Here is a 23050-nt window from a genome sequence, read left to right as displayed (position 1 = left end):
TGTATAAGGAGTTTTGAAGTAAGTAATTGAACCATTGAAAACATTCAAATAATTTAAATTGAATATTTTTAAATTATGTAACTAGCCGACTATCCACTAAATTTATTCGAATGATACAATTCGCTGTTTCGCGGCGATCTATACGCGATCTAGTATGACCAACGTGTAAGCGCAAAATCTCCGAGATAGGAAAACGGCGGAAAAAAAACGGAGCGTAAAAGGGAGAGAGAGAGAGAGATAGAAAGAGAAGAAAGAGGACAGAGGATAGATCTGGAAGATCAACAGTTTATCGAAAACACCGCGGACGTGAAGGCTCAACGTGCGAGTTTAGTGAGGGACGAGTGTTTTCGCGAAAGTTTTGTACTCCGACTCGCGTCTGTAAACGCTTGACAGTGTCCGTTCGACGCACGTATTTACGTTCCCGGCAGCCGCAAGCATGTCCAACAAATTCGACACGTAAGTGGCCCGTTATCGCCCGCGGGCGTTACTCTTCGAGGTTAGACGCACGCGTTCGAGCGCACCGCGCACCAGCGTGATGAGCGGGATCTCGACGGGGGTCCGGGATGGTCGGGATAAACGTCTCTCCCCCCCCCCCCGCGCTGCGTCGCGTTTCGTCCGCACGAGCGTTCCCGTCCGGGCGGCGAGAGTCCCGTCTCGACCCTCGACGACGGAGAGGATAACATATTTGTAACCGACACCATTTAGGATTCTTGTTGACGTGGATAGAATGTTATCGATTTCGCATTGATGTGAAAAGAAAAAAAAAATAAAGAAATTAAAGGTCAGGAACGGCGACTCCGGGTAGAAATTTTACTGCGAGCGATTTTGCCGATTAATCGGATCGAGGTGACCCCTATTTAATACGAAAACGGGTGCTTGAGGTATACAAATTAATATTTCTGTTATGCTTGACTCTCATAAATTGTGACAGCGCTTACAGATTGAAGGCCACCGAGGACAGCGGAGACGAGGAGTCTCAATCAAAGGACAATCAAAAGGTGGAGAAGGGTCCATTAGTGAGTAGAGAGTCTTGTCTGGGCGCACCGAGATGTTGGCGTCGATGTAAACCCGACGATTGACCATGTGTCCGCCTTTGCAGCCTCCAATAGAGATAAGTCCAAACGAGCACAAGCTACAGTATGCTTACGCGCTGTGGTACAGCCGGCGTAGCCCTGGCAAACAGACCAGCATACAGAGCTACGACCAGAATCTAAAGCTGGTCGGCAGGTTCGCGAGCGTGGAGCAATTCTGGGGTCTTTACAGTCACTTAGTACGACCGTCGGATCTCACGACGCACACAGACTTCCATCTTTTCAAAGTCGGCATAAAACCCATGTGGGAGGTAAGCAATATTCTGCCCATTTACATTCGATATGCGTGAATATTATTTGTCAAATTTATCTCGCTCGTTCTCGCTTCTTCTAGGACGAGGCGAATCAAAAAGGCGGCAAGTGGATAGTGAGATTACGAAAGGGCTTAGTTTCCAGGTGCTGGGAAAATCTTATATTGGCAATTTTAGGAGAGCAATTTATGGTAGGGGAAGAAATATGCGGCGCGGTTGTGTCTATAAGATTTCAGGTAGGCGAGACGTGCTTACTTTTAGTTTTTAGTCAAATATAAAAGTTCTTTTTATCTCTCAATCGGTTAATTTGATAGGAGGATATAATATGTGTTTGGAACAAGACGGCGTCGGATGTGACGATAACAGCGCGGATTAGGGATACCTTAAGAAGAGTATTACATCTTCCACCTACTGCCTCTATGGAGTATAAAACCCACAATGAGAGTTTGAAGAATGTGCACCGACTCTAAAGTTGTATAATTTCGAGAACGAGACGTATTACAACTTTCCTGACAGACTTACAGGTAATTTAAACGGTTCGACATCGAAGATTATTTCGATCCGAAGAGAAAAAACTTCTTTTCTCTAATCATGTTACGTTTTCTGAAAATACAGCCGACTCTTATTGCTTCCCAGAGGATCACATCTGACAGAAAGTAAATTAAGACATGCGAGTGCTGGGAAATATCCACTTGACGATACACTTCATTCACAAGTGTCTGTGTTGTAACTTATGTAAATAATGAATATACATTGATCATAAATAAATAAAATGTTCTTATTTCCAAGGCGTTTAACATGAAGAAAAAATTTGTGGCTCCTTGGTCAGCGAGTAGTCTCACATATCTCGTCTTTACCCAATCTCGCGAAAGCACGTTTCTTAAAACAATGGTTGCCTCTTCTAAAATTAATTTTAAATTTTCTTTATATAGAGAACGGTCAGGAGACAGATTAGTTCTATCTCTCTAGACGTTGCAAGTATTTTTAATTAGAATTTTTATTTTATTGTGAATTGTTATTATGTCACGCATGTGACATGGTACTTTGTACACAAGATTGTAATGGATAATGGAAATTAAAAAAAAAAAGAGAGAATTGTTCATTCAGATATTTTTAATATTTCAAGTTTGATCCAACTTTATATACAGGAAGACCCTTACCTAGCTGTACATGAGATCATGGCAATTAGAATATATAAAATGATCGTGATTATGAATGGCGAAATATATCACAATGATTATATATACAACATAAAGATGCAAAGTCATATAAACTAGCGATATGAACGTCAACAAACGTTCTTGTATCATTACATTACGTCGTTTATAAAGGACATATACAATTTATCCTCGGTATATATACATGTTTTAAATAATAAAATTACATTAGTTTCCCAGTAGGCCTGGAGATGTATAGTTCACGAGCCAGAACATCTCTTATTATACGTTTCGATCGAGACCACTTCGCTTTAAAATAGGGTAGGATATTTCTTATAATATATTATATTATAAAGTTTACATGTGTATACGAAAAATATATGACAAATATTTACTATTTATGCTATATATATATATGTATATATACACACGTATAAAATTATAATATAATTATTATCAAAAACAAATATCAGTATCTTGGTCAATACAATGTTGAAATTTGTCATTTGTAGACTAGAATCGACATTTCATAAGAAAGGAGGCCCAATTTAACGAAGTCTTGTATTAATTGTGCTTTTATCCTACGATTCTCTATCCTGTGTACAAAGTTGTTTGTATAAAAATCTAAGGATTATAGTCCTAAAACGATATTTGCAACCATACCTGCAACAAAAAAGTTATTGTAATTTTGTATACAAGTATATTGTATATATAATTGCATACGTACCTAATACAAATGAGAATATTAATTTAAAATTTACAGAGAGATGGAGGTAAGCAGGCATCCTATGATTTTGTTCTCCTTCAGTGGGTAGGAGTAGTCCAATTATGCATATAATTCCTGTGATAAGCGCTACATAATTTGTACCTCCTAAAATATAATTCGTGACTATTAACGCGCTGTTAATTTGTTTGAAGATAGCGTGATCAACAGAGAATCTATATATGTCAATGTTTTATTTATATACTAGTTTAAACTTTGCAAATAAAAGTTATTTGCATGGAAATATAAAATTTCTATTACTTTGCTTAAATATATAAACAGATCTTGTGATTTATCGAAAACGTTCGAGTTTAGTTTAAAGCAGTCTTTTAAATATTTACTCACTATCCATCGTTTTATTTCGGCTTATAAGCGCATAGGATTCTTGTTGCCTAGTTTCGTTTATTGGAAGTTGTTGAAACATATCTGGATCTGGTGTCGCTCTCCCAGCTGTATCCATCACTCCAGGAAGTAGCCTAGCTTCTACATCTCTTTTCCCAATTACCTAGCAGGATTGATTTGAGTTTTAGACCCCAAATACAAGTGCCTCTTTCGATCACGTAATGTTATAAATATTACCTGCTTATTAGGATATTCGTGCATGAGTATCCTGAATTTGTCAACCACATTGCAGTTACTTGCCAAAATCGCCGTATGTCTGACAACAATGTCGACACACGAGCTAGGTTTTATTACACCCTCCGGATCAACCACCTGATATTTGTATGGCGCGGTACACAAGACTGGAACAACAAAGAGTTATTAAAGGGACACAGGGTCATAGTTAAAGACACATTTGCCAGAAGAAGAAGACAAACAGTTACCTCTGAATTTTACAGGGAATTCATATGGGTTATACAAAGTTAACACTTGCTTGTGGGTGGACTGGTCGTCCAGGTAGAACGTGATGCTTTGTGGAAATACAAAGATTGGAAATTTCCGAGGCGTGGCCGCTAACGACATTGTTCTGCCTTGATCCTAAGCTACCCATACACCTGCAAAGATGCGATATACTCGGTTACACGGGCATTCGTCGCCTCAATTTACGTATCTTCCTGCGCTTTTCTTCAGTTACAAAATCACAAAATTATCGAGGCCGCTCTTTTTACACGCGTTCAGCTGATTATGAAATATCCAATTCTATAACCCGACCCCACGTAACACTCAATGCATTATGCATCGCGAGAAGCGTGGCGCAAAGTTACGGAGTCGCGAGTACACATTTGAAGGCAACGAACTGGTGTGTACGCCAATTTGTAGAATTAAATAAACTTGACAAGAATTCGTACCGAATTTCCGCGACTTAAATTAATAACAGCCGATATCGGCTGATCGTCGATTGAACCGTCACTGGTCGCGACGCACGGCGAAATCGCGCGACTTTCGTGCGGAAACGAGTGACCTTTTCTCGCGATCGGGCCTCACATCGCGTCAAAATGGAATGCAGTAAAAAAAGCTTATACATATGCAAAATATTTACAAACAATTGAGTATCCCGTGACACATCGCTGTAGCTCGGCCACAAGCACACAGAGGCCGCGGACGCGTCTCTGCCGCAGCGCGCGGACGATTTCTTAGGGACTTTAGCTCTAGTGACGATTTCGCGCCTAGAAAACGGACCTGCTGCGAAGCGTCATGAGTCATGAGGTTTGTTCGCGTCGCATACTCCAATAAACACCAAGAGCACTTGGATCACGGATAAAAGGTGGCGATCGGTGCAGATGAGTTTTTGGAGTGCGTTGGAGTGATTAGGAGCATGGTGGGGCTTGCGACGCGAACAAACCCATTGGCTTCTGCACACAGGACGCGGAAACGCTTGCCGCGCGGCAAGAGGCGACGCGGTAGCCAATCAACGTGTTGCTTTTCCGTAAGAACCAAAAAGTTTATTGGCTACCGCGTCGCTTCCCAATTCCCAATTCCCAATTCCCAATTCTCAATTCTCAATTCCCAATTCCCAAATCCCAATTCTCAATTCCCAATTCCCAATTCCTAAATCCCAAATCCCAATTCCCAATTCCCAAATCCCAATTCCCAAATCCCAATTCCCAAATCCCAAATCCCAATTCCCAAATCCCAAATCCCAAATCCCAATTCCCAATTCCCAAATCCCAAATCCCAATTCCCAATTCCCAATAAGCCTTGTGTCCACGATGCTAGAACTGTGTCCGAGTTTCGGTTTAAGCCAATGAAACTGCTACTTTTCTGTAAGAGCTACAAGTTGATTGGCTTAAACCAAAACTCGGGCGCAGTTCTAGCATCGTGGACACAAGGCTTAAGAGAATTGATTGGTCCATATGCATGTGTATAAGAAAATAGACCAATCCGTTTCTTTATGCATATGGTTATACACCTATGCAAGTTTGTCTGGATAGACCTTAACGGATTTTACTGCGCTCTTCGTGGACGTTCACGTTGTTAATACGTAGCCACTTTTTTGATCGCCGATGTCCCTCGAGCCCGGGGCCTCTCCGGGGAATATCGTATGCGCGCGTGTCGGAATAAGTAACCACGTCGAAGTCGTCGAACACATTCCACAGATTCGAAACCGGTGCGGTTCGCGAGACCACAGTAGTTCCACCGAATCCTAAATATTCGGAGAAGGTAAGAGCGCGATCCCCGCGAACCTTTTAACCTTTCCGCCCAATTTTTTTCCAGGATTCCACGGACGTGCGCGTGCAATCGATAATTATTGCCCTTGAGGCTCCTCCCGTCGTCCTTACTGGTTTTTTTAAACCTGAAACGACACGTGCAAAGGGCGCGGGACGCCATTCTCGACGTACCGACACTCTGGAATCGCGGAGTCATACCGGATAAGACGATCTGTGCGGCGATTGTGATGCACCGTGTGTGAGATCCGTCGGCGTGACTTGTCGCGATTAATGTACTAACGTGTACACTTTCACATTTTATTCATTTCATATTTCCACTCCACTTTATTCCTGTTTTCTTATTCAATCCACTTTACGTTCTAAATATCTTTTTTTTGTGTGTGTAAATTTCTGTCTTATGCTTATCGCGTGCGCTTATTTATTATTACACAAATTTAGAATTACATAACTTGTTACATGCTTCCCTGAATTCCTTATACATATTCGCATAATCTTGTACGTGATTAAAATTCGTTCTATGCTAATTACTCGTTTCTTGACACTTACAGATAATCCGGAGACCCTTTCGCCATGGTTAACGTTAACGCGAGGGTGTTCTTCGACGTGGAGGTCGGCGGACTGCCCATGGGCAGAATAGTCTTCGAGCTGTTTTCGGACACTTGTCCCATAACGTGCGAGAACTTCCGCGCGTTATGCACCGGTGAAAAGGGACTTGGGAAAACGACGGGCAAGCCGTTGCATTATAAAGGCATTGTTTTTCACAGGGTTGTAAAGGATTTTATGATTCAAGGTGGAGATTTCTCGATAGGTAATGGGACGGGTGGCGAGTCGATTTACGGCGGTACATTTGCAGGTAAATATGTGAGAGATTCTAATATTACTAGAGTCAACACAGTATAATGATTTAATAGAAAAAAAATGGTATGAATGAAGATTGTACTTTGCCTTCTTCAAGCAAGCGTTGATTCTTTTTGCAGATGAAAACTTTATTGTGAAACATAACAAGCCATATTTGTTGTCAATGGCGAATCGCGGTAGAGATACCAATGGCTCACAATTTTTCATGTAAGTACATTGAAGTATTATTTACTGTTCTCTATAAAATTGCTGAACGCATGCACGTGTAAATCTTAAAATCCGTAAGTTTAATATATTACGATAGTATTTATTATACAAAGGTTTTGTGACTGTATTATACATAACTGTATTATATGGTTGCTTATACGTACGTAGGCAAAACCTTACAGGTACTTTAGCAAGCAAGATATTACAACACAGCTGTTATTATGCGTTTCTCTTGTTATATTAAAAGATTTTTCGTCGGATAACAATTTGCTTTCGCTCCATTAACTAGGCGTTTTATGTAAATCAGGGTGAAGTTAATGTAACATTAATATTTAGTCACGTTCACCAAAAAGAACTCTCCCACGTTTAAGTAAATGTAAATGTGGGAAATCGAACGATGTGAGGCTGATCTTCGTAGCAATTGTATCGTATGTTCCAAATAGAAGGTCGACAGATTTAATTGCGTGGTAAAAGCCGGCAAGGCTTTTACACAGAAATGTACAGTATTGATACTTGTGTGGCGAACTCACGGCAGATAATTGAAAAAAAAAAGAAAAAAAAAGAACATAGGAGTAAGAATCATTCTGGAGGAATGAATAACTTAGCGATGTTTTTGCGTAGTCGTGAGGGGGTCTGCACACCACTACTACAACACAAATGACCAATGAAAGCTCTGGCTCTTTCTGTTCATCTCTCATCCCCTTAATCATATTTTGTTGTTGTAGTACAACACAACCAGCGCCTCACCTCGACAAGTGAGTATAAGTCACGTTTCGATCAATTGAATTCGGGATGTACATACCGAAGAGCGTTAAATGACCTGAGCCTACTTTGTCTATAATGCAAACATCTCGTTTCCAGTGTCCATGTGGTTTTTGGAGAAGTAGTGTCTGGGCAAGAGATCGTTACGCATATTGAAGGACTTCCAGTAGACCGAATGTCACGTCCGTTGCAAGATGCTAAGGTTGTGAACTGTGGCGAATTAATCTTGAAGATCAAAAGTAAAGGTGCCTATGCTCTCTATTTTTCAAGCACGGACATAAGATTGAACGGGTCATAATTCTCTGATAAATACATTGCGTGTATGTTTGCAGTGAAAAAACGAGAAGCGAAGCAAAGTAGTTCGGCGGAGTCGGAGTCCGATTCTTACTCTGCCGATAAGGCGAAGAAGAAGAAGAAGAGCAAGAAAAGGTACGTCGACAAACGCAAGAGAAAGCTGTAAGTCCCGGATATTCGATAAATGTAATACATTGTCTTGTTTCAGTAAAAAGAGAGCAAAGTCGGAAGACGGTGAAATTCGGGATTCTAATGAGGAAGACGATGGGCAACCTCATCCGCTGGTGTCAGTTACCAAAATTGATCCCGATGAAATTCCGGAAGTACCGGCGAATAAATTTCTGTATAGAGCAGGATCCACCAACAATGCAAATCAGAAGGAATTTAGACAGCATTACGGAAGAGATCGTGTACGATCTCACAGAAAGACTGGCCGTGTTTTCAAGGGTAGAGGAATATTCGTAAGTGATCGATCAATTGTCACCAAGTGCATGTCGATATCTGTTACGTAACCGTGGCTCACTCAATTCATTAGTCGGGTCTAACTAATGAACAAATGAAAGCACAGCGTCAGATTTTATTCATTGATTTATCTTGTCCATTTGCTATGACACCCCTAAGTACGGATACACATTTTAAAATAAATTTTCAGCGATATCATACTCCTTCTCGAAGTCGTTCCAGAAGTACAACACCACCTCATTGGAAGCAAGCTCAAAACCGTACTATCAAATTGCACGAATTTCAGGTATATTCTAGTATACATTATATCAAAGTATGTTAAACACGCACATCATTGTTATTCCCTACTTACGCACTGTGTTTTATATTGCAGAAAATAGAAAAGGACCGTATGAAGAAAGAAGAAGAGTTCAAACAACGTGAAACTGATAGAGGTAAAAGATTCGCAGAGAATCCCGATGAAAATGATCAAGTGCCAGACCTAGATAACAATATATGCCCGACGGAATTAATGGAGAATAAAGAGAACGATCAGACGGACGAGACAGCGGCTATGGCTAAAGTGGCGCAAGATGATAACGTAAAGAGAAACACGGAGGGAAATGACGTTATGCAGAGCAAGGAGGAGATGAAGCATAACAGGAATGAGAAGTTCAGACGCGACGCTAATCGATCCTACAATGATCGAAACTCTCGACGTGACTCCAAGGACAGAAACAGAAGACGCGGACGTTCTCGGTCACGAGACCGTCGAAGGTCCAGAGAGAGAGACTACGATCGTAGAGGAAGCCGTGACAGAAGGAATCGGAGAAATTATTCTCCTCGTAGGCGAGATTCTTACAGAACCAACAGACCCGGAAGAGACAATTACAGGCACTACGACAAGCGCAACGACCGACGTCGGAATAATTCTAATTCCCATCAGGACAACGATATCAACTCCCGCCACGACAAGACCAAGTATAAGAAAAACGACAACGTATCGGACACGAGCCAAGCGAAGTTTAAACGCCGCTCGCGATCGAGCAGCTCCAGCAGCCAGCACTCCAAAGATTAATCCGCGTTGTTTCACATTCTTCCTTTCGCTTATTATTGACACCAACGAAATACTATTAAAATAAAACTTGTAATTGTCATTTAAATCAATAAATATTTGAACGATTAGCTCATAATGTAGTATTTATTATTGGATGTCTCATAGATAAGCATACGGATCTATGGCACAATAATAATTGCTGCAAAACTGCACTTTTTTTGTTATTCATATATGGATATATTATAATTACGGGGATGCAGTTTGAAATAAATAATTATAACTAATTATCGCAATTATATATATCTGATAACGAAGCATAAAGTTAATACTGCATTATTTAATCGTCCAAATATTGGCAACATATTTTAGATCGGTTTGTGGTACCCCGTCAACGCTTTTCAACAATACTATGATTATATCGATGTACAATCACCGACATATTATTAGTTTGTGAATCAATAATGCCGTAATAATACATCTCGACTCTCTTTCGATCACACATTTGTGGTTAATGCACGTGTTTCATCATTGGAATGTACAATAAGGTTTATCTATATTTAAATATTCTTACGAAAACGTCTATTTTTCGCATCTCTTCTCTACTTTTTTCTTATGTTGGATATACATGTGTATTGCTAAATATTTTCAAAATATTTCCATATGAAGATTTCTCCCAAGATTTCGAATATCAATTCCTTTTAGAGTTCAAATCGAATTATTCCGCTTCACATGATTAGCTAAGTCACACAGCGAAATTGAGTCTTGAAAATTAATGATAAATTAAGTCAACGATTAGAAAATACGCTTTAAATATTTTATATGTAAAGCTCTTGAGATATATGTATGTATACATTTACATATACATATAATGTGTAAAATTGTAATAAATGAATTACTTGTACGCGATTCTAGTGACGGCTGTCATTCATCATCAATAAAACAAAGATTTTTTTTGTAGATTTAATATTGTAAGAAAGCATTCAATATTTCAATACGATCAGTGACTTCAAATAGTTGTTTTTAATATCGTTTTAAATGTAAAAATTAATAATCATCAAATAAACTTTTGAAAGTATTTAGTATAGCGATATCGCTGTAGACCAGCACCCACTGTTAAAATCTTAGATAAATTCGTTTAGCCATCTTTTTAATTAATGCCCGTTCAAATTAATAAATATAATTAATAAATATACAGACTCGACGCTTTGTTTAACATATACGTCGTAACAGTGCTATTTTCTTTACAATTTACATCATACATTCATATAATTATATGCAATTATACGATATACGATGTATACATCATATATTGATAAATTATATCGTGAATATAATTCATCGTCATTATAAATATATATATATATTATATATATATTTGTACGAACGTAGCGTGCCCTCGAAGTCATTCTGTCGTTAGTCGACGCATTGAGATTTCTAGGTGAAAATAATTTCTATACGTTCGACTTATTTTACAAAATATATTTATAAATCGATAATAAGCCCTCTACACAAAATTGATAAAGCGGCGCTTAAAGCTTAACAAATATCAACGATCTCGATCTGTACTAGATAAAGGACTCGACACGGTGAAACGTGTAACAATTAGTAAACGCAAATTCCCTTGGATTATACGCAACATTGTCGGCCAATGTTGGTTAATAGCAGATTTCTCTAGAATTTATATATAAAATATGCGTGATATACGAATATACTTCAAATCGCAGCTAATACTGCTTGCCTGTATGGTTCACCATGGATTTGGTGGACCATGCGGCGGTTGAGTGCCACCGTAACGTGGTAACGTGGCGTAACCTCCGTACGGAGATTGAGGCATACCCTGGTACGGATTGTATCCTCCTAAAAAATCAACAAATCTCATTACGTGCCTCTTGGACACATATACGTGTATTACAGATGACGGGACTGCGTGCGAGGTCTCTATGTATACCTTGTTGCATAGGATACGGCATCGTAGCATATGGATTGTACGTCGTCGGCATTGGCGGAGGAACGTACGCTGGATACGGCGTTGCCGGCGTGGCACCGTAAGGTACAGGCATCCCACCTTGATGCTGGATCGGATAAGGCAGCTGCGGCGATGATGCGGCGGCTTCCGCCATTGGATTTATGCCAGGCGGACCTACTCGGGTAGAGAGTCGATATTTATTCGATTCGCGACGCGTTAACGAAGTCAACGTAACATAACAGATCCGTACCACTGCCGTGATGAGATGGAATGTTCGGTGTTGCAACGGGACCGGTCTGGCTCAGGTTCGTGGTTAAATCTTTCAAGAGTTCCTCCTTCTCGGTTTTTCGGGCGAAACAGAAGTCGGATAGCTTGTTTTGGAAAACGACGAGTAGCTAGCGAGAGAGACAAATTGGTTAGACGACGGCGACAATCCCGAGGGAGAGAGAGTCACGATATAAATGTACCTGCGTTAAATCGTTATAAAATTTAGCCCCTTCTACTAGGTTATTCTTCAGCTCTTTAAATGCATCGTAAGCGGAAGCCAGTTTACAGAGTATCGCTTCTCGCGCGCTGCCGCTACCAACTTGTTCGTTTGTAAATTCTGCATGGCAACTCTAAAACCATCGCAGATCGTTATCAATGTCCGCCTCTTGTTCATTTCTGATCTTGACTGGTTGTCCATCATGAAAATGTCAGATATACCTGAATTTCAGCAACTAATTTCTCCTGCTGCGCTATACTTTCTCGCACTTGCTTCTGCAAAGGTCCGTAACACTTTCCCAGACTCTCGACAGATATATTTGGTTCGTCGATCGCGCCGTCCTTGGCCAGTGCCGAAAGGAACGTCATCTTGATGTCATTGGCAGCAAATTTAAATTCATTTTCGATAGAGTCTCGTACAGTTTTTAATGTGGCTACCTAACAAAGAAAAAAAATATATATTGTGATTAGAATACAAAAAAAATGTCTCAATCCATTTATTGCTGTTAATTCTCATGATTTTTTTCCACTTACATCATCCATTAATTTCCTGAGCTTAATAACAGCATTACTTTCTTGAAGAGCAGAACCTTGCGGAATAGCCCTGGCAAGCTCATCCTCGTCCAAACTCAGGATTTGGATCCCTTCTTTATGGCTTTCAAATTTTTCACGAACTACCTATGTATGACCAATATGGAACGTTCGTAAGATTCACGAAATTTTCTTTTCTGTCTTTGAATTTTTACCTTATCAGCGGTGACTGCGTTATTTATAATTTCACGATATTTGTGTAAATTGCTAGTAAATTGTTCTGTCAATCGGGCACTGGGTGTCCGCTTCCAACGTTCTTTGAATTGCTCTCTTAACTGGTTGTCAGATTCACGCTCTTCTTGCAGCATTCTCTCAGACTATAAGTAAAAGTAAAAGATAATATGCAACACTTTCAAGGAGCTTTAATAAAAAAGTAATATTCTTACCTCGTCTAAAAGCTCTTTATTACGCTGCAATAAATCCGGCATTTCTCTCATAGATTCTTCCAGAGCTTTTATTCCACCAGATTCTCGTACGTAAAGCGCTTTGTCCAAAAGCGATTGAGGTATTTCCGTTCCACTCGTATCTTCTATAGCCGCTGGTAAGTTCAAACTTGCCAAAACGCTGTACGTATATACGATAAAAATATTTAATGAGGGATCTATGATTAGACGACAAAAATTGCATTATATTTCATGATGTGTACCTATTTAAAAGTTGCGTCATTTCACGAAGATTCGAAATTTCGTAATTTACAAGCTCATTACGACGATTCTCGTAGGCCGACATTGCGTGGCGCACGTTAAGAGGCAACAGATCGGCAAACAAGTCTGTAAGCATATGTCAAAATGATTGACATTACAAGACGAAGGCATCTCTCATGCGAGATCGATATCGCATGAATCATCTTATTTATAATTTCAAATATTATGTTATTTACGAGAGAAAGGCATCTCTCATGCGAGATCAATATCGAACCTTTGAAATCGGCACTGAATACTTCAGGTAGCGGGAGTAGTTTAGCAACGCTAGCTTTTCCTATAGCTTCCACGTTCTTGATATCTGGAATTCTTTCGTGATATATAAAATCGTTATCCTTTTTCACCTCCGTTAGATTTCTCTGCGCCCTGTTGGCGTAATCTTGGAACAAATTTGGTTTATTCGATCGTTGCTGAGCGGCCTTGAACAGCTCTACGGCGTGCTGAAAATGTTAACGCATCTTTATAGACACCGAAAACATGAGTTTAAAGTGAACAATTTAGAACAATGCTACTGCAATTACCTCCAGCCTAGCAATTTCCTCGCCAATCAATTTGTTATTCTTGCATACAAGCGATTGATGAAATTCAGCCATGGCGCGATAACCAGCTTGTTTACCTGCGACCTGCAATAACATTTATTTAAAATAATGTTTGAAAGCAATTCCGTACGTCAACCCCATGCACTAACCAGTGGTACCCATTCCTTGTCCCAAAACGCGCGAAAAATTTCTTTCTGGAATAGTTTCAGGGCATCCGCATATAGTTCTTCTGCTTGCGCTGCTAGTCTAGCAACAATACCATCCTTCATAGAATCGTGGATCGCCTTATGCACAAATATCTCTTGCGCTTGTGCGAGCATTAATGCGCTCAACGCTCCGAGTGTTTCCGGGCTAATATCAGGTGTCGGTTCTTGCTGAATCGCCATCATAACGTTTCCTTTCAGGTGATTAAATATTCCAGCTGATTGCTGCAGGGAAATTAATAATTAAACACACGATAAAGTATATTAATCACATAAGGGCAAAAAAAAAGCAAAAAGGGCGAACCTGAAATAACTTAGCTGACAGCTTTAATCCTTCGTCGCTGTCTAAGGATTGTGTTGCCGCCACCGAACTTTGTAAAGCGGCGATATTGAAGAGCACGCATACTTTCTCATACGCCAATGTGCTGATTGCTACATAAAACAATATTACTAGTTGTATCACATTGTTATTGATATACGCAAGTGAAACCTATATTGTCTTATCTTATCTACAACTTTAATAAGCACTCTCAATCTAGAGATTACTCATCCTAACATCTGTTTACCAATTGCTTCAAATAATTCTCGAATAGTTCAAATTTCACTATAAAAATTAAAATCAAGGATAGACAATTATATCTTTCGGTATTTACTCAAGCTAAGTTTTCCCCCAAAAATTGTACGGTCGAAGGCGTCTTTCCACTTGAATGGTATTTGCAACTCGTGAGCGGGGATTTTTCCTTCCAGAGCGCATAATTGATCATAATAGCTGCAAATAAATAGTCATATATTCATAGTTAGCAAGCTTTTCAGTTATGAACGAACGAGATCCTTTCAATACATTTTCAGTGTACATATAGCAGAACTCGTTCTATCGCCTTTAACTTTAAATCTAACTTTGCATTAAGACTTCTGTTAAGGTCCACTAACGATAGAACATAACACTTTATTATCTGTCTTTAAACCTTAATCCACAAAAATCTTCAGATTTTAAACTCTAAACTTTCTCCAAAGTTACAGAATGGTATTTATAGTCAAATCTTATATATAAGATCGTCTTAAGTTCATCTTGAGATACTCCGTAGCCAATGAAACGAGTACAACACCTGAAGATAAACTTGAAACGATCTTAATTATAAAATCTGATTATGAATACTGCGCTTATAAGATGGTATTGATAGTCCCATGTCATTTCAGTGGATGGAAGATCATTTAAGATACGACCTGAAACGATCATCAATTTGAGATTGAATTATGAATCTTAAAAAAAAAAAAAAAGGAAAGACCCGCGACATTCTTCTCGAACGTCGCTCGTCACCGGCTTTAGACTCGCTGACACTCGGTAATTCGGAGGTGCGAGGGAGGCGGTAGGGTAAAGACGTGCGAAATACGTCCGGACGTTTCCGTCTGAGAAACCGGTGACGTCCGGCACGGCACGTCGCACGCATAATCGGAATAATAAATTAAATTGGGATGACTCATACCTGTAGATAACCTGCAAGGAGCTCTCATACTTCTCGAAGGCGCGCCACAGAGCGTTGTTCCGCAGCTTGCTGAACTCGGCGATGGCGTCCGCGTAATCCTTGCCCGTGCCGCTGTACGTCGAGCGGATGACATTGGTGAGCGGCTTCACCACGTCCACGTCCGAGGGCTTCTTCAACGGGATCGCGATCAGCTCCGCCATGTTTGACGTGTGGGCCCGTCGTCCGTCAGGTCCGTCTGTCCGATGCCGATCGCCCACCCTTGCCACCCTCCGCCACACGTTTTTCCCCCCTCAGTGCCCCTCACAATTCACGACGATCACGCAATGCATAAATTAAGATGCCTTTTCATGCGCGCGGTATGCTGCAGCAACAAATCAGTCACGTGACCAAAATTAATAGTGAAAGATATCATATTTTTATAATTTTTATAATAATAGATATATTTCTTTTGGAACAATCATGCAATCGGAGAGTTTTACAATAAATTGGCCAATTGACGACGCAGGTGGTTGGGGAGATTGGATTAACCATTCGAAATTGAGGATATCAAATTGTATAGACAAGAGGGGGTCGATTAAAAAGGTAAAAATTAAAAAAGTAAACAAATTTACTAGATTTCGACCAATTAAATCGTAGATACTCTAGTGAATTGCCACACTTTTATAATTTTCACCTCGTTTCAAGATACATAATCGATCCTTTACATCTCGATCAATCGAACAGCCCGAATCACAATTTCAGTCTCGATCGATTGATCGAGCTCAAATTCTGATCTTCTAACGCGCGCGCGTGTATGTACGTACACTCGGCGTCATAAATGCTTTTCCACCTGAAGATAGCCGAATCAAATAATATAGCTATCTATTATTGGCATTTATGACACGCTGTGTGTATACATACAACGTTAGATAAAAAAAGATGAGATTTAACGCACTTTAAGGCGCATTGTCATCGCGGTGTAATAATTTAAGTCGCACACGACACATAATACAAGTAAATACACGTGTGTAATGTAAGCGATCTCTCGTAGAGTAGAAAAAACGTGCTGATTAATTGTTTATCTCGATCGGCTTGGTACACGGAAAGTCAGAATGACTGTAAACTCCGATTAATTTAATCGGCGATTAACTTGCTGCAAATTTAATATCTTAATTAATTAGTATTACAACATACTGTTAATATTTAATTAGTAAAATTAATATTTTATTTATTCAGAAGTATAATTTATTACGTCGCACGCGACACACGCGCGTAATACAAGCATACTTAAAAGCGATATCGCTTATAGGGAACAATAAACATGCTGACTAATTGTTGATCCCGACTTGGCTCACGAGGAAAGTCAGAATTCCGCGAATTCCGATTAACTTGTCGTAAAATTAATATTTTATTTAATCAGAAGTAATTAGTAAAATTAATATCATATTTATTTAATTTTATTATTATATCATACAATTTCGTTAACATCTTAATTATTGATATTATACCCATAGAATTGTTAATTTTTTGTTGTTCAACATATAGGAAAAAAAGATTAAAGTTGGAGAGACAACTATACATTGTATTGTATATAGTTGGAATTATATATAGCTAGAAATTTTCTTTTAAGCGATTAAAACCGATTAAGTTAATCATGACAGAACAAAGAATCATGATGAGCTCAAAATGACATTAAAGTGGCGTTAAAGTGACTTTGAAGTGATGAATAAAGTCATGATGACATATCATTATGAGTTTTAATTTCTATCTAGGATCGGAGTTTGGTCGAAGTCGAATATAGTTTGATAACTTGTCTGTATTTTTCCGAATGACTTTTCTCGAGACTTATGATAAATACTTCATAATTAAATTCATGTATTCGCATAATAAAATAAAAAATTATGAAGTATTCTCTTACTCTTTTGAATTAATGTTCTCCCGCGAGTATTTCTCGGAATAAACGTCGCGATTATTCTTATCAACGACAGATAATTCCCAGGTTTCGTTAAAACAAACAAATAATGATAATTCACTACCTGGATAATTAAATTTTAATTGTATTGTAACAATATGCCTGTAACGACTTCGTTTTGTATACTTTTAGAAATTTCTCTTGATAAGGACACAAAACCAGTGTCGAAACGTCGAGTTAACGTAAGAATAATTGTCAGTTTGGTCAAAAATACAACCCGTGTTAATTTTTCACTGACAAAGCAAAGAATTTTGGAAATTTTTTAATTGTATTATTCGCGTCGTCAATTTTGTCGAATTATGGTTTCAAGCAGAAGAAGAAGAAGTCAAAATGATGTTAAAACGGCTATACAAAATGTTTATTAAAAGTCACCTTAATGCTTCCTTTAAATATTTGATGGGAAAAAATCGAAGGCACATTTATCAAAGCGTTAACATTCGACAGTGCTTCGTTATCGCAAAAATAGCTGCAATTTCTTCTTTTCTTTCGCTACTTCCTATGACAAGGTTCTATAATTCCTTTTACATTATAGCCCAGTTTCAGCTAATTGTACAACTGAGAGAAGCACATAGGATCGATTATCTTACGGATTAATTGACGCATTTATTTGCAATATAATCGGACAATTCAAGTTTAAACGGCGAGGAAATAATAAATATTGAGAAGATTAGAATATAGGCGAAGATTTCTCCACATTTATCAGAAAGCCAAAATCCACATGTTGATATATACAATTCGTCAAGCGTAAAATGATCTTATCTAATCAATTAAGACTTTTCCGAGTACCATAACTTGCGGAGTCACGGCAACGAGACGTACTACTTGATGCGACGGAGGGAGATGAATCCCGAAGGTACCGCTTCCACAATTCATCGTGACTCACGAACTTGCACGCGTAGTACACGTACTCTTCTCGCGCTGGAGCGTCCGCCGCGCTTATAATTCCGCACGATCTAGACGGCGACGGTTAGTTGAATTACCTCCAGTACACCGTCGCTAGTACGAGCTCGCACTTACAGGCTGACGCGAGCTGATGCACGACTCAGTATATGGTGGATGCAATTAAATCGTAATTATACCGCCATCCGCGTCCAGGTATGTCACGTCCGTCGCTTGTATACCAACATCAAATTAAAAAAAAAAGAAGAAACAAATTCTGTAATTTCATCCTCGAATATGTGTTGAAAGAAATTACTTCGTCGCACTCCCATTCATCATCATCATCGTCATCAGTGAAGAAACCGCCCATCGGAGTCACTACGAAGCGGAAAGGAATCGATCTCGCGATACTTTCGGCCCAATATTTTCTCCTTACCGAAACATCGCGATGGATAAAACGATATCGATATCGATCGTAATGATAAACATATCATTTACTTTATCTCTGAAGTACATCGCGGTGCGTTGCAGGTCGGACATTATCAGCGAGCCTCTCAATCCCTGAACAATATGGTTACTTTACATCGAGTGTGCACGCTATATGTGTGTTACATGTGTGTGCATTCAGTTATTCGTTCCCGCATTGAATAATCGTCATCAAATATAAAACTAACATTGACGGGTCTGTGACCGCTATACTCTCCTACTTTATCCCCACTGCGCAGCTCGATGCACGGCTCGAGGTCGAGAACGGGCTTGGATTTAAAGGCGAAAGAACGATCTCTCGGTTCCCTTCTACTCCAGTATCGCGGGAGATGTTAAGATCGCGTATCTGTTGGCGCTAAACTTTCTTGCGAATGCAACTTTCTTCCTCAATTTAAGTGGCAATCGATGAAGTGAAAGATAAACAATCATCGAGTGATCATCGAATTGAATTTATCGAGAAATTTCATTTGTTTAGTCGGAGATAAATTCTACGCCTTAGATTTCAAAAAGATTTGAATGATATCAAAACGTAATACTTATATGTATATTCAAACGTGCTATATTGAGATAATTGCCCACACTTTCTTCTTCTTTCAGTAATTTCTCAACTCTGATGACGCAATGTGGTTGCGCATTTGTACAAATATTAATTCGTTCTAGTTTTTCCCCGCGGACAAACTTAGATTACCTGTCGCACTAGCATCATGAAAGATATGATGAAAGATGAGACTCATGCAATAACTTCTTAATAAAGCATTTAAATGTAAATCAGTTATTAAATCGTCGATTGCAAAATATCGGAAATGAGATACTTGATACTAACATATACAATACGAAGAAAATAATATCTGTGATATACCAGAATACGATACGTTATCAAATTGATATGTCAATATAACAGTTAATGTATCAACAAAGTTGAATAATTGAAACTGTCAATATCAATATTACTAATAATGCACATGAATATTTTAAATGGTTTATAACTAAAGGAACGTTTCTTCGATGCTATCATCTCCAGAAGACATGCTAAATTGAATACATTTTACTTAAATCAATATTTATTTAAGAATAATATTTATCAAATCTAATATAAACTAATGTATTGTTTAAGATGCATTTTGATTAAATTTCATCCAAATTTATCATTTTAAGTTAAAATGTTTAACACGATAAAGGTTTATGTAACAAAACAATCTTTTTCCTTTTCTTTCAGTAAAGAATATTCGTAATAACTAATAATCGACGATTGCTGGACAATGGAACCCTTCGAAATCCTGTGCGGCCTCGCCGCCATAATTCTCACTCTTTATTATTTCTTCACGTCGACTTTCGACTTTTGGAAATCACGCGACGTTCGTGGTCCACGACCGATACCGGGGCTGGGTAATTTTAAAGACGTTATGCTTAATAAAACATCCGTGGGCGATTATTTGGCAGAAATGTATAACACCTACAAAGATGAACCAATGATTGGGATATTTGCTAGAAAAACACCAGTTCTTATTGTACAAGATCTGGATTTAATTAAGGATGTTCTTATCAAAGATTTCTCCGTATTTGCTAACAGAGGAATACCCACTTCCGAAAAGGTAAGAATATTTTAAGCTATTATATTTAAATACTTATATAATATATATATATATGTACGTATTTAAAAAAATATATAAATAAAACACACATGTCGCATCTGTTTTAAAAAGATTCATAATATACTTGTATAATTTTCGTATAATAAGACTTATTTAAAAATGCGAGATGTAGACTCCAAGAGACTTATGCAAGTTTCTGTAAGTTAGTAGAATTTGATTTTGAGTTAAATTTACTTGATTACAATACTTTCTTTGTCACAGGCCGATCCGCTGTCGCAACATCTTTTCGCTTTGGAGCCGAAGAGGTGGCGACCGTTGAGAATGAATCTGTCACCTGTTTTTACATCCGGTAAACTAAAAGAGATGTTCTCTTTAATATCAGAATGTGCTGACAATCTTGTCCAATACATGGAAAAAATAACGAGCGAAAATAAACCTGTCGAATGCCGCGAGTTGACGGCCAAATATACGACCGACGTTATCGGCAGCTGCGCCTTCGGCATCGAGATGAACGCTTTGTCGGACGAAGACAGTGAATTTCGCAAGATGGGAAGAAAAGTATTCAATCCGACTTGGATAAATATATTACGAATGAGAATCAGACAAATGTTTCCGTGGCTTTACGAATTGTCCGCGTACGTCCTACCACAAACAGAAACCACCAAATTCTTTATACGCGTTATCGTGGAGACCATGAACTACAGAGAAACGAATAATATCACTAGAAATGATTTCATCGATATGTTGCGCGAATTAAAGAAACATCCAGATAAATTGGGCGATATCGGTATGCATGTTTATACATATATTACTTCTCTCTGTCATAAGACTATCTTTCACATAGAAATACCATACCAGTTTGCATACTATAGTTTAAGATAACTTTAATATAATTTTGAAAATAATAAATTTATTATGTGTGTGAATTGTTGAGTGATTATCTAATCTAATAAAGAATTAAATAGAAATAAATTAATCTCAAACAACATTAAATTGATATATTATTGATTTAATAAAAACATGATATTTTAGGTATGACAGATAGTTTATTAGCTTCTCAAGCGTTCGTATTTTTCCTTGCTGGCTTTGAGACTTCATCGACGACTATTAGCAACGCGCTCTACGAGTTAGCATTAAATCAGAAAATACAAGATAATCTGCGTGAAGAAATAGATGAGGTCCATGCAAAACATGGCAGAGACTTAACGTACGATAATATAAAAAAAATGGATTACTTAGATAAAGTTTTCAAAGGTAAGTCGTTTGAAGAATAATATGAAGAATAATATATGCTATATTATTTGTTTTTTTTTAAGCGATATTGTAACATGATATCATTGCTTAGTAAATTTTGATCTAATTGTAGTTTTTCAATATTTCCATAATTTAACACTATTCTTAATGCATTTAGAAACATTACGAAAATATCCGCCGGGGACAATGCTTATGAGAGAGTCAACGTCGAGTTATACTTTCGATGGTACTAAAGTTAGTATACCGAAAGGTCAAAAGGTATGGATTCCCACTTACGCGATTCATCGAGATCCTAATATTTATCCAAAGCCAGATGTCTTCGATCCAGAAAGATTTAATGAGGAAGCTGTGCGAAGCAGGCATCCGATGGCTTATCTACCTTTCGGCGACGGGCCAAGGAATTGCATTGGTATAGTGAAATAATTTGAAATATCCCTTTTCATTTCCCTCCAGGCAGAAAAAAATTTTTAATCGAAAAATATTTTTAATTTGTTACATATTTTTCAAATGAAAGTACTTTTGATCGAAAACTTTAATCAAATTTACATCATGATCGTTCTTTTATTTTCAGGAGCACGTTTTGCTGTTTATCAGAGTAAAGTTGGGCTCGTAAAGATACTACGAAACTACAAAGTCGAGACTTGCGAGAAAACTCCAATACCCTACGTAAACGATCCTAAAGCATTCATATTAGCGCCAAAAGGCGGACTACACTTGAAAATAACTAAAATTAATCGACCTTAATTTTTTCAAATTTTTCTCGAACTCTTCACAGAAAGCGTAATAAAAAGCGTGAAAAAATCTGTTAATTAGAATTAGAACAATGATAGAAGTCATTGTTTCCGCTGTAATAGTTATTAATTTTTTTAATGTTGCTGTGCATTTACATCATATGTAAAATAGTTAATAATTAGATAGTTTAATTGTAAGTTTATGCTGTTATACTGCATATCTTAATAATATATGTAATCTTTTAAAATTGTTTCTTTATTTCTTGAGATAAACGCCCACACAACACAAAACTAAATATAAGTATTTCAGAAATGTTCCAAATTTTCAAAAGAGTTTCTAGATTAACGTCGTTGGTAGGTACTTGAGAAGGTCTTAAATTTAAGATCCGACACTATATACGTTTCGACCTTACTTGGTCTCCTTCAGATTAAGAGAAAAATACATTTAAAAATAATAAATTTATTACATATGCTTTGTTAAATTATTAATTTTTCTAACAGAATTAAATTATTTATAATTTTGAAAAAAATTACGTTTCAGATTACATTTGACAGATAGTTTAATAACTTCACAAGCATACAGGATATTTCATTGCTGGTTTTGAAACTTCGTCGTCGATATTAGCAATACGTTCGAGATCGAGTCTTTCATTACCGCAAAATTAATATCCGCGATTTCTTGTTCTCTCTCGCTTCTTTA

General features: G+C 38.0%; 5 protein-coding genes across 13 annotated transcripts; 3 read left to right on the top strand and 2 right to left on the bottom strand.

Annotated features, from left to right (window-relative positions):
* The first annotated feature begins 237 nt into the window (after nucleotides 1-237).
* LOC139775402 (eukaryotic translation initiation factor 4E type 2) lies at nucleotides 238-2125 on the top strand. 3 transcript variants are annotated; one of them, XM_071711348.1, is made up of 6 exons: nucleotides 238-456; nucleotides 941-1016; nucleotides 1100-1342; nucleotides 1426-1578; nucleotides 1657-1866; nucleotides 1958-2125. In XM_071711348.1, exons 1-5 carry the CDS (start codon nucleotides 437-439, stop codon nucleotides 1810-1812), a joined length of 648 nt encoding a protein of 215 aa, XP_071567449.1. In that variant the 5' UTR covers nucleotides 238-436; the 3' UTR covers nucleotides 1813-1866; nucleotides 1958-2125. The 3 variants fall into 3 exon arrangements, with proteins under 3 accessions (XP_071567449.1, XP_071567439.1, XP_071567434.1); XM_071711338.1 differs by having other exon boundaries at nucleotides 239-456; nucleotides 932-1016; nucleotides 1979-2125; XM_071711333.1 differs by having other exon boundaries at nucleotides 241-456; nucleotides 932-1016.
* A 312-nt stretch (nucleotides 2126-2437) lies between these two features.
* Nucleotides 2438-4892, bottom strand: LOC139775416 (motile sperm domain-containing protein 1). Of its 3 annotated transcripts, none has more exons than XM_071711369.1 (6): nucleotides 4743-4892; nucleotides 4087-4257; nucleotides 3842-4005; nucleotides 3608-3767; nucleotides 3227-3370; nucleotides 2438-3162 (listed from the first exon to the last, which is right to left on the bottom strand). In XM_071711369.1, the coding sequence occupies exons 2-6, from the start codon at nucleotides 4223-4225 to the stop codon at nucleotides 3131-3133; spliced, it is 639 nt and encodes a 212-aa protein (XP_071567470.1). In that variant the 5' UTR covers nucleotides 4226-4257; nucleotides 4743-4892; the 3' UTR covers nucleotides 2438-3130. The 3 variants fall into 3 exon arrangements, with proteins under 3 accessions (XP_071567470.1, XP_071567480.1, XP_071567460.1); XM_071711379.1 differs by having other exon boundaries at nucleotides 4747-4854; XM_071711359.1 differs by lacking the exon at nucleotides 4743-4892 and adding an exon at nucleotides 4552-4731.
* Nucleotides 4893-5649: 757 nt separating this feature from the next.
* Nucleotides 5650-10391, top strand: Moca-cyp (nuclear cyclophilin protein Moca-cyp). Of its 3 annotated transcripts, XM_071711232.1 has the most exons (10): nucleotides 5655-5810; nucleotides 5918-6143; nucleotides 6420-6724; nucleotides 6849-6936; nucleotides 7662-7691; nucleotides 7798-7943; nucleotides 8031-8127; nucleotides 8201-8453; nucleotides 8645-8740; nucleotides 8828-10391. In XM_071711232.1, the coding sequence occupies exons 3-10, from the start codon at nucleotides 6442-6444 to the stop codon at nucleotides 9509-9511; spliced, it is 1677 nt and encodes a 558-aa protein (XP_071567333.1). In that variant the 5' UTR covers nucleotides 5655-5810; nucleotides 5918-6143; nucleotides 6420-6441; the 3' UTR covers nucleotides 9512-10391. The 3 variants fall into 3 exon arrangements, with proteins under 3 accessions (XP_071567323.1, XP_071567333.1, XP_071567343.1); XM_071711222.1 differs by lacking the exon at nucleotides 5918-6143 and having other exon boundaries at nucleotides 5650-5863; XM_071711242.1 differs by lacking the exons at nucleotides 5655-5810; nucleotides 5918-6143; nucleotides 6420-6724 and having other exon boundaries at nucleotides 6843-6936; nucleotides 7558-7691.
* Nucleotides 10392-10954: 563 nt separating this feature from the next.
* Nucleotides 10955-15736, bottom strand: Alix (programmed cell death 6-interacting protein-like protein AliX). Its single transcript, XM_071711210.1, has 15 exons — nucleotides 15458-15736; nucleotides 14627-14742; nucleotides 14278-14405; nucleotides 13920-14198; nucleotides 13753-13854; nucleotides 13449-13671; nucleotides 13177-13300; nucleotides 12917-13094; nucleotides 12686-12847; nucleotides 12474-12617; nucleotides 12162-12377; nucleotides 11924-12073; nucleotides 11707-11851; nucleotides 11439-11630; nucleotides 10955-11347 (listed from the first exon to the last, which is right to left on the bottom strand). Exons 1-15 carry the CDS (start codon nucleotides 15655-15657, stop codon nucleotides 11238-11240), a joined length of 2469 nt encoding a protein of 822 aa, XP_071567311.1. The 5' UTR covers nucleotides 15658-15736; the 3' UTR covers nucleotides 10955-11237.
* A 2521-nt stretch (nucleotides 15737-18257) lies between these two features.
* Nucleotides 18258-22598, top strand: LOC139775350 (cytochrome P450 6A1-like). 3 transcript variants are annotated; one of them, XM_071711288.1, is made up of 7 exons: nucleotides 18258-18503; nucleotides 19371-19536; nucleotides 19990-20365; nucleotides 20627-21152; nucleotides 21398-21619; nucleotides 21777-22028; nucleotides 22191-22598. In XM_071711288.1, the coding sequence occupies exons 3-7, from the start codon at nucleotides 20033-20035 to the stop codon at nucleotides 22361-22363; spliced, it is 1506 nt and encodes a 501-aa protein (XP_071567389.1). In that variant the 5' UTR covers nucleotides 18258-18503; nucleotides 19371-19536; nucleotides 19990-20032; the 3' UTR covers nucleotides 22364-22598. The 3 variants fall into 3 exon arrangements, with proteins under 3 accessions (XP_071567389.1, XP_071567381.1, XP_071567396.1); XM_071711280.1 differs by lacking the exon at nucleotides 19371-19536 and having other exon boundaries at nucleotides 18259-18503; XM_071711295.1 differs by lacking the exons at nucleotides 18258-18503; nucleotides 19371-19536 and adding an exon at nucleotides 19086-19302.
* Nucleotides 22599-23050: the final 452 nt, after the last annotated feature.

This window comes from Temnothorax nylanderi, unplaced genomic scaffold, assembly GCF_030848795.1.
Source record: "Temnothorax nylanderi isolate EJ_2023f unplaced genomic scaffold, tnyl_v1.0 TNYL_tig0005_pilon, whole genome shotgun sequence".
NCBI lineage: Eukaryota > Metazoa > Arthropoda > Insecta > Hymenoptera > Formicidae > Temnothorax > Temnothorax nylanderi.
Note: the sequence above shows the minus strand (reverse complement) of the source record. Positions and strands in the feature narration are given on the sequence as shown.

Coding starts and splice junctions, on each gene's coding strand:
- LOC139775402 (XM_071711338.1), top strand. CDS start 437: ATGTCCAACAAATTCGACAC. Junction 457..931: donor ATGTCCAACAAATTCGACAC/GTAAGTGGCCCG, acceptor AAATTGTGACAG/CGCTTACAGATTGAAGGCCA. Junction 1,343..1,425: donor GCATAAAACCCATGTGGGAG/GTAAGCAATATT, acceptor CGCTTCTTCTAG/GACGAGGCGAATCAAAAAGG.
- LOC139775416 (XM_071711369.1), bottom strand. CDS start 4,225: ATGTCGTTAGCGGCCACGCCTCGGAAATTTCCAATCTTTGTATTTCCA. Junction 3,768..3,841: donor ACGAATATCCTAATAAGCAG/GTAATATTTATA, acceptor CAATCCTGCTAG/GTAATTGGGAAAAGAGATGT. Junction 3,163..3,226: donor AATATTCTCATTTGTATTAG/GTACGTATGCAA, acceptor TTTTTGTTGCAG/GTATGGTTGCAAATATCGTT.
- Moca-cyp (XM_071711222.1), top strand. CDS start 6,442: ATGGTTAACGTTAACGCGAGGGTGTTCTTCGACGTGGAGGTCGGCGGA. Junction 7,944..8,030: donor CTTGAAGATCAAAAGTAAAG/GTGCCTATGCTC, acceptor GTATGTTTGCAG/TGAAAAAACGAGAAGCGAAG. Junction 8,128..8,200: donor AAGAAGAAGAGCAAGAAAAG/GTACGTCGACAA, acceptor GTCTTGTTTCAG/TAAAAAGAGAGCAAAGTCGG.
- Alix (XM_071711210.1), bottom strand. CDS start 15,657: ATGGCGGAGCTGATCGCGATCCCGTTGAAGAAGCCCTCGGACGTGGAC. Junction 14,743..15,457: donor TCCTTGCAGGTTATCTACAG/GTATGAGTCATC, acceptor ATTTATTTGCAG/CTATTATGATCAATTATGCG. Junction 14,406..14,626: donor TGGGGGAAAACTTAGCTTGA/GTAAATACCGAA, acceptor TGTTTTATGTAG/CAATCAGCACATTGGCGTAT.
- LOC139775350 (XM_071711288.1), top strand. CDS start 20,033: ATGGAACCCTTCGAAATCCTGTGCGGCCTCGCCGCCATAATTCTCACT. Junction 20,366..20,626: donor GAATACCCACTTCCGAAAAG/GTAAGAATATTT, acceptor TCTTTGTCACAG/GCCGATCCGCTGTCGCAACA. Junction 21,153..21,397: donor AGATAAATTGGGCGATATCG/GTATGCATGTTT, acceptor ATGATATTTTAG/GTATGACAGATAGTTTATTA.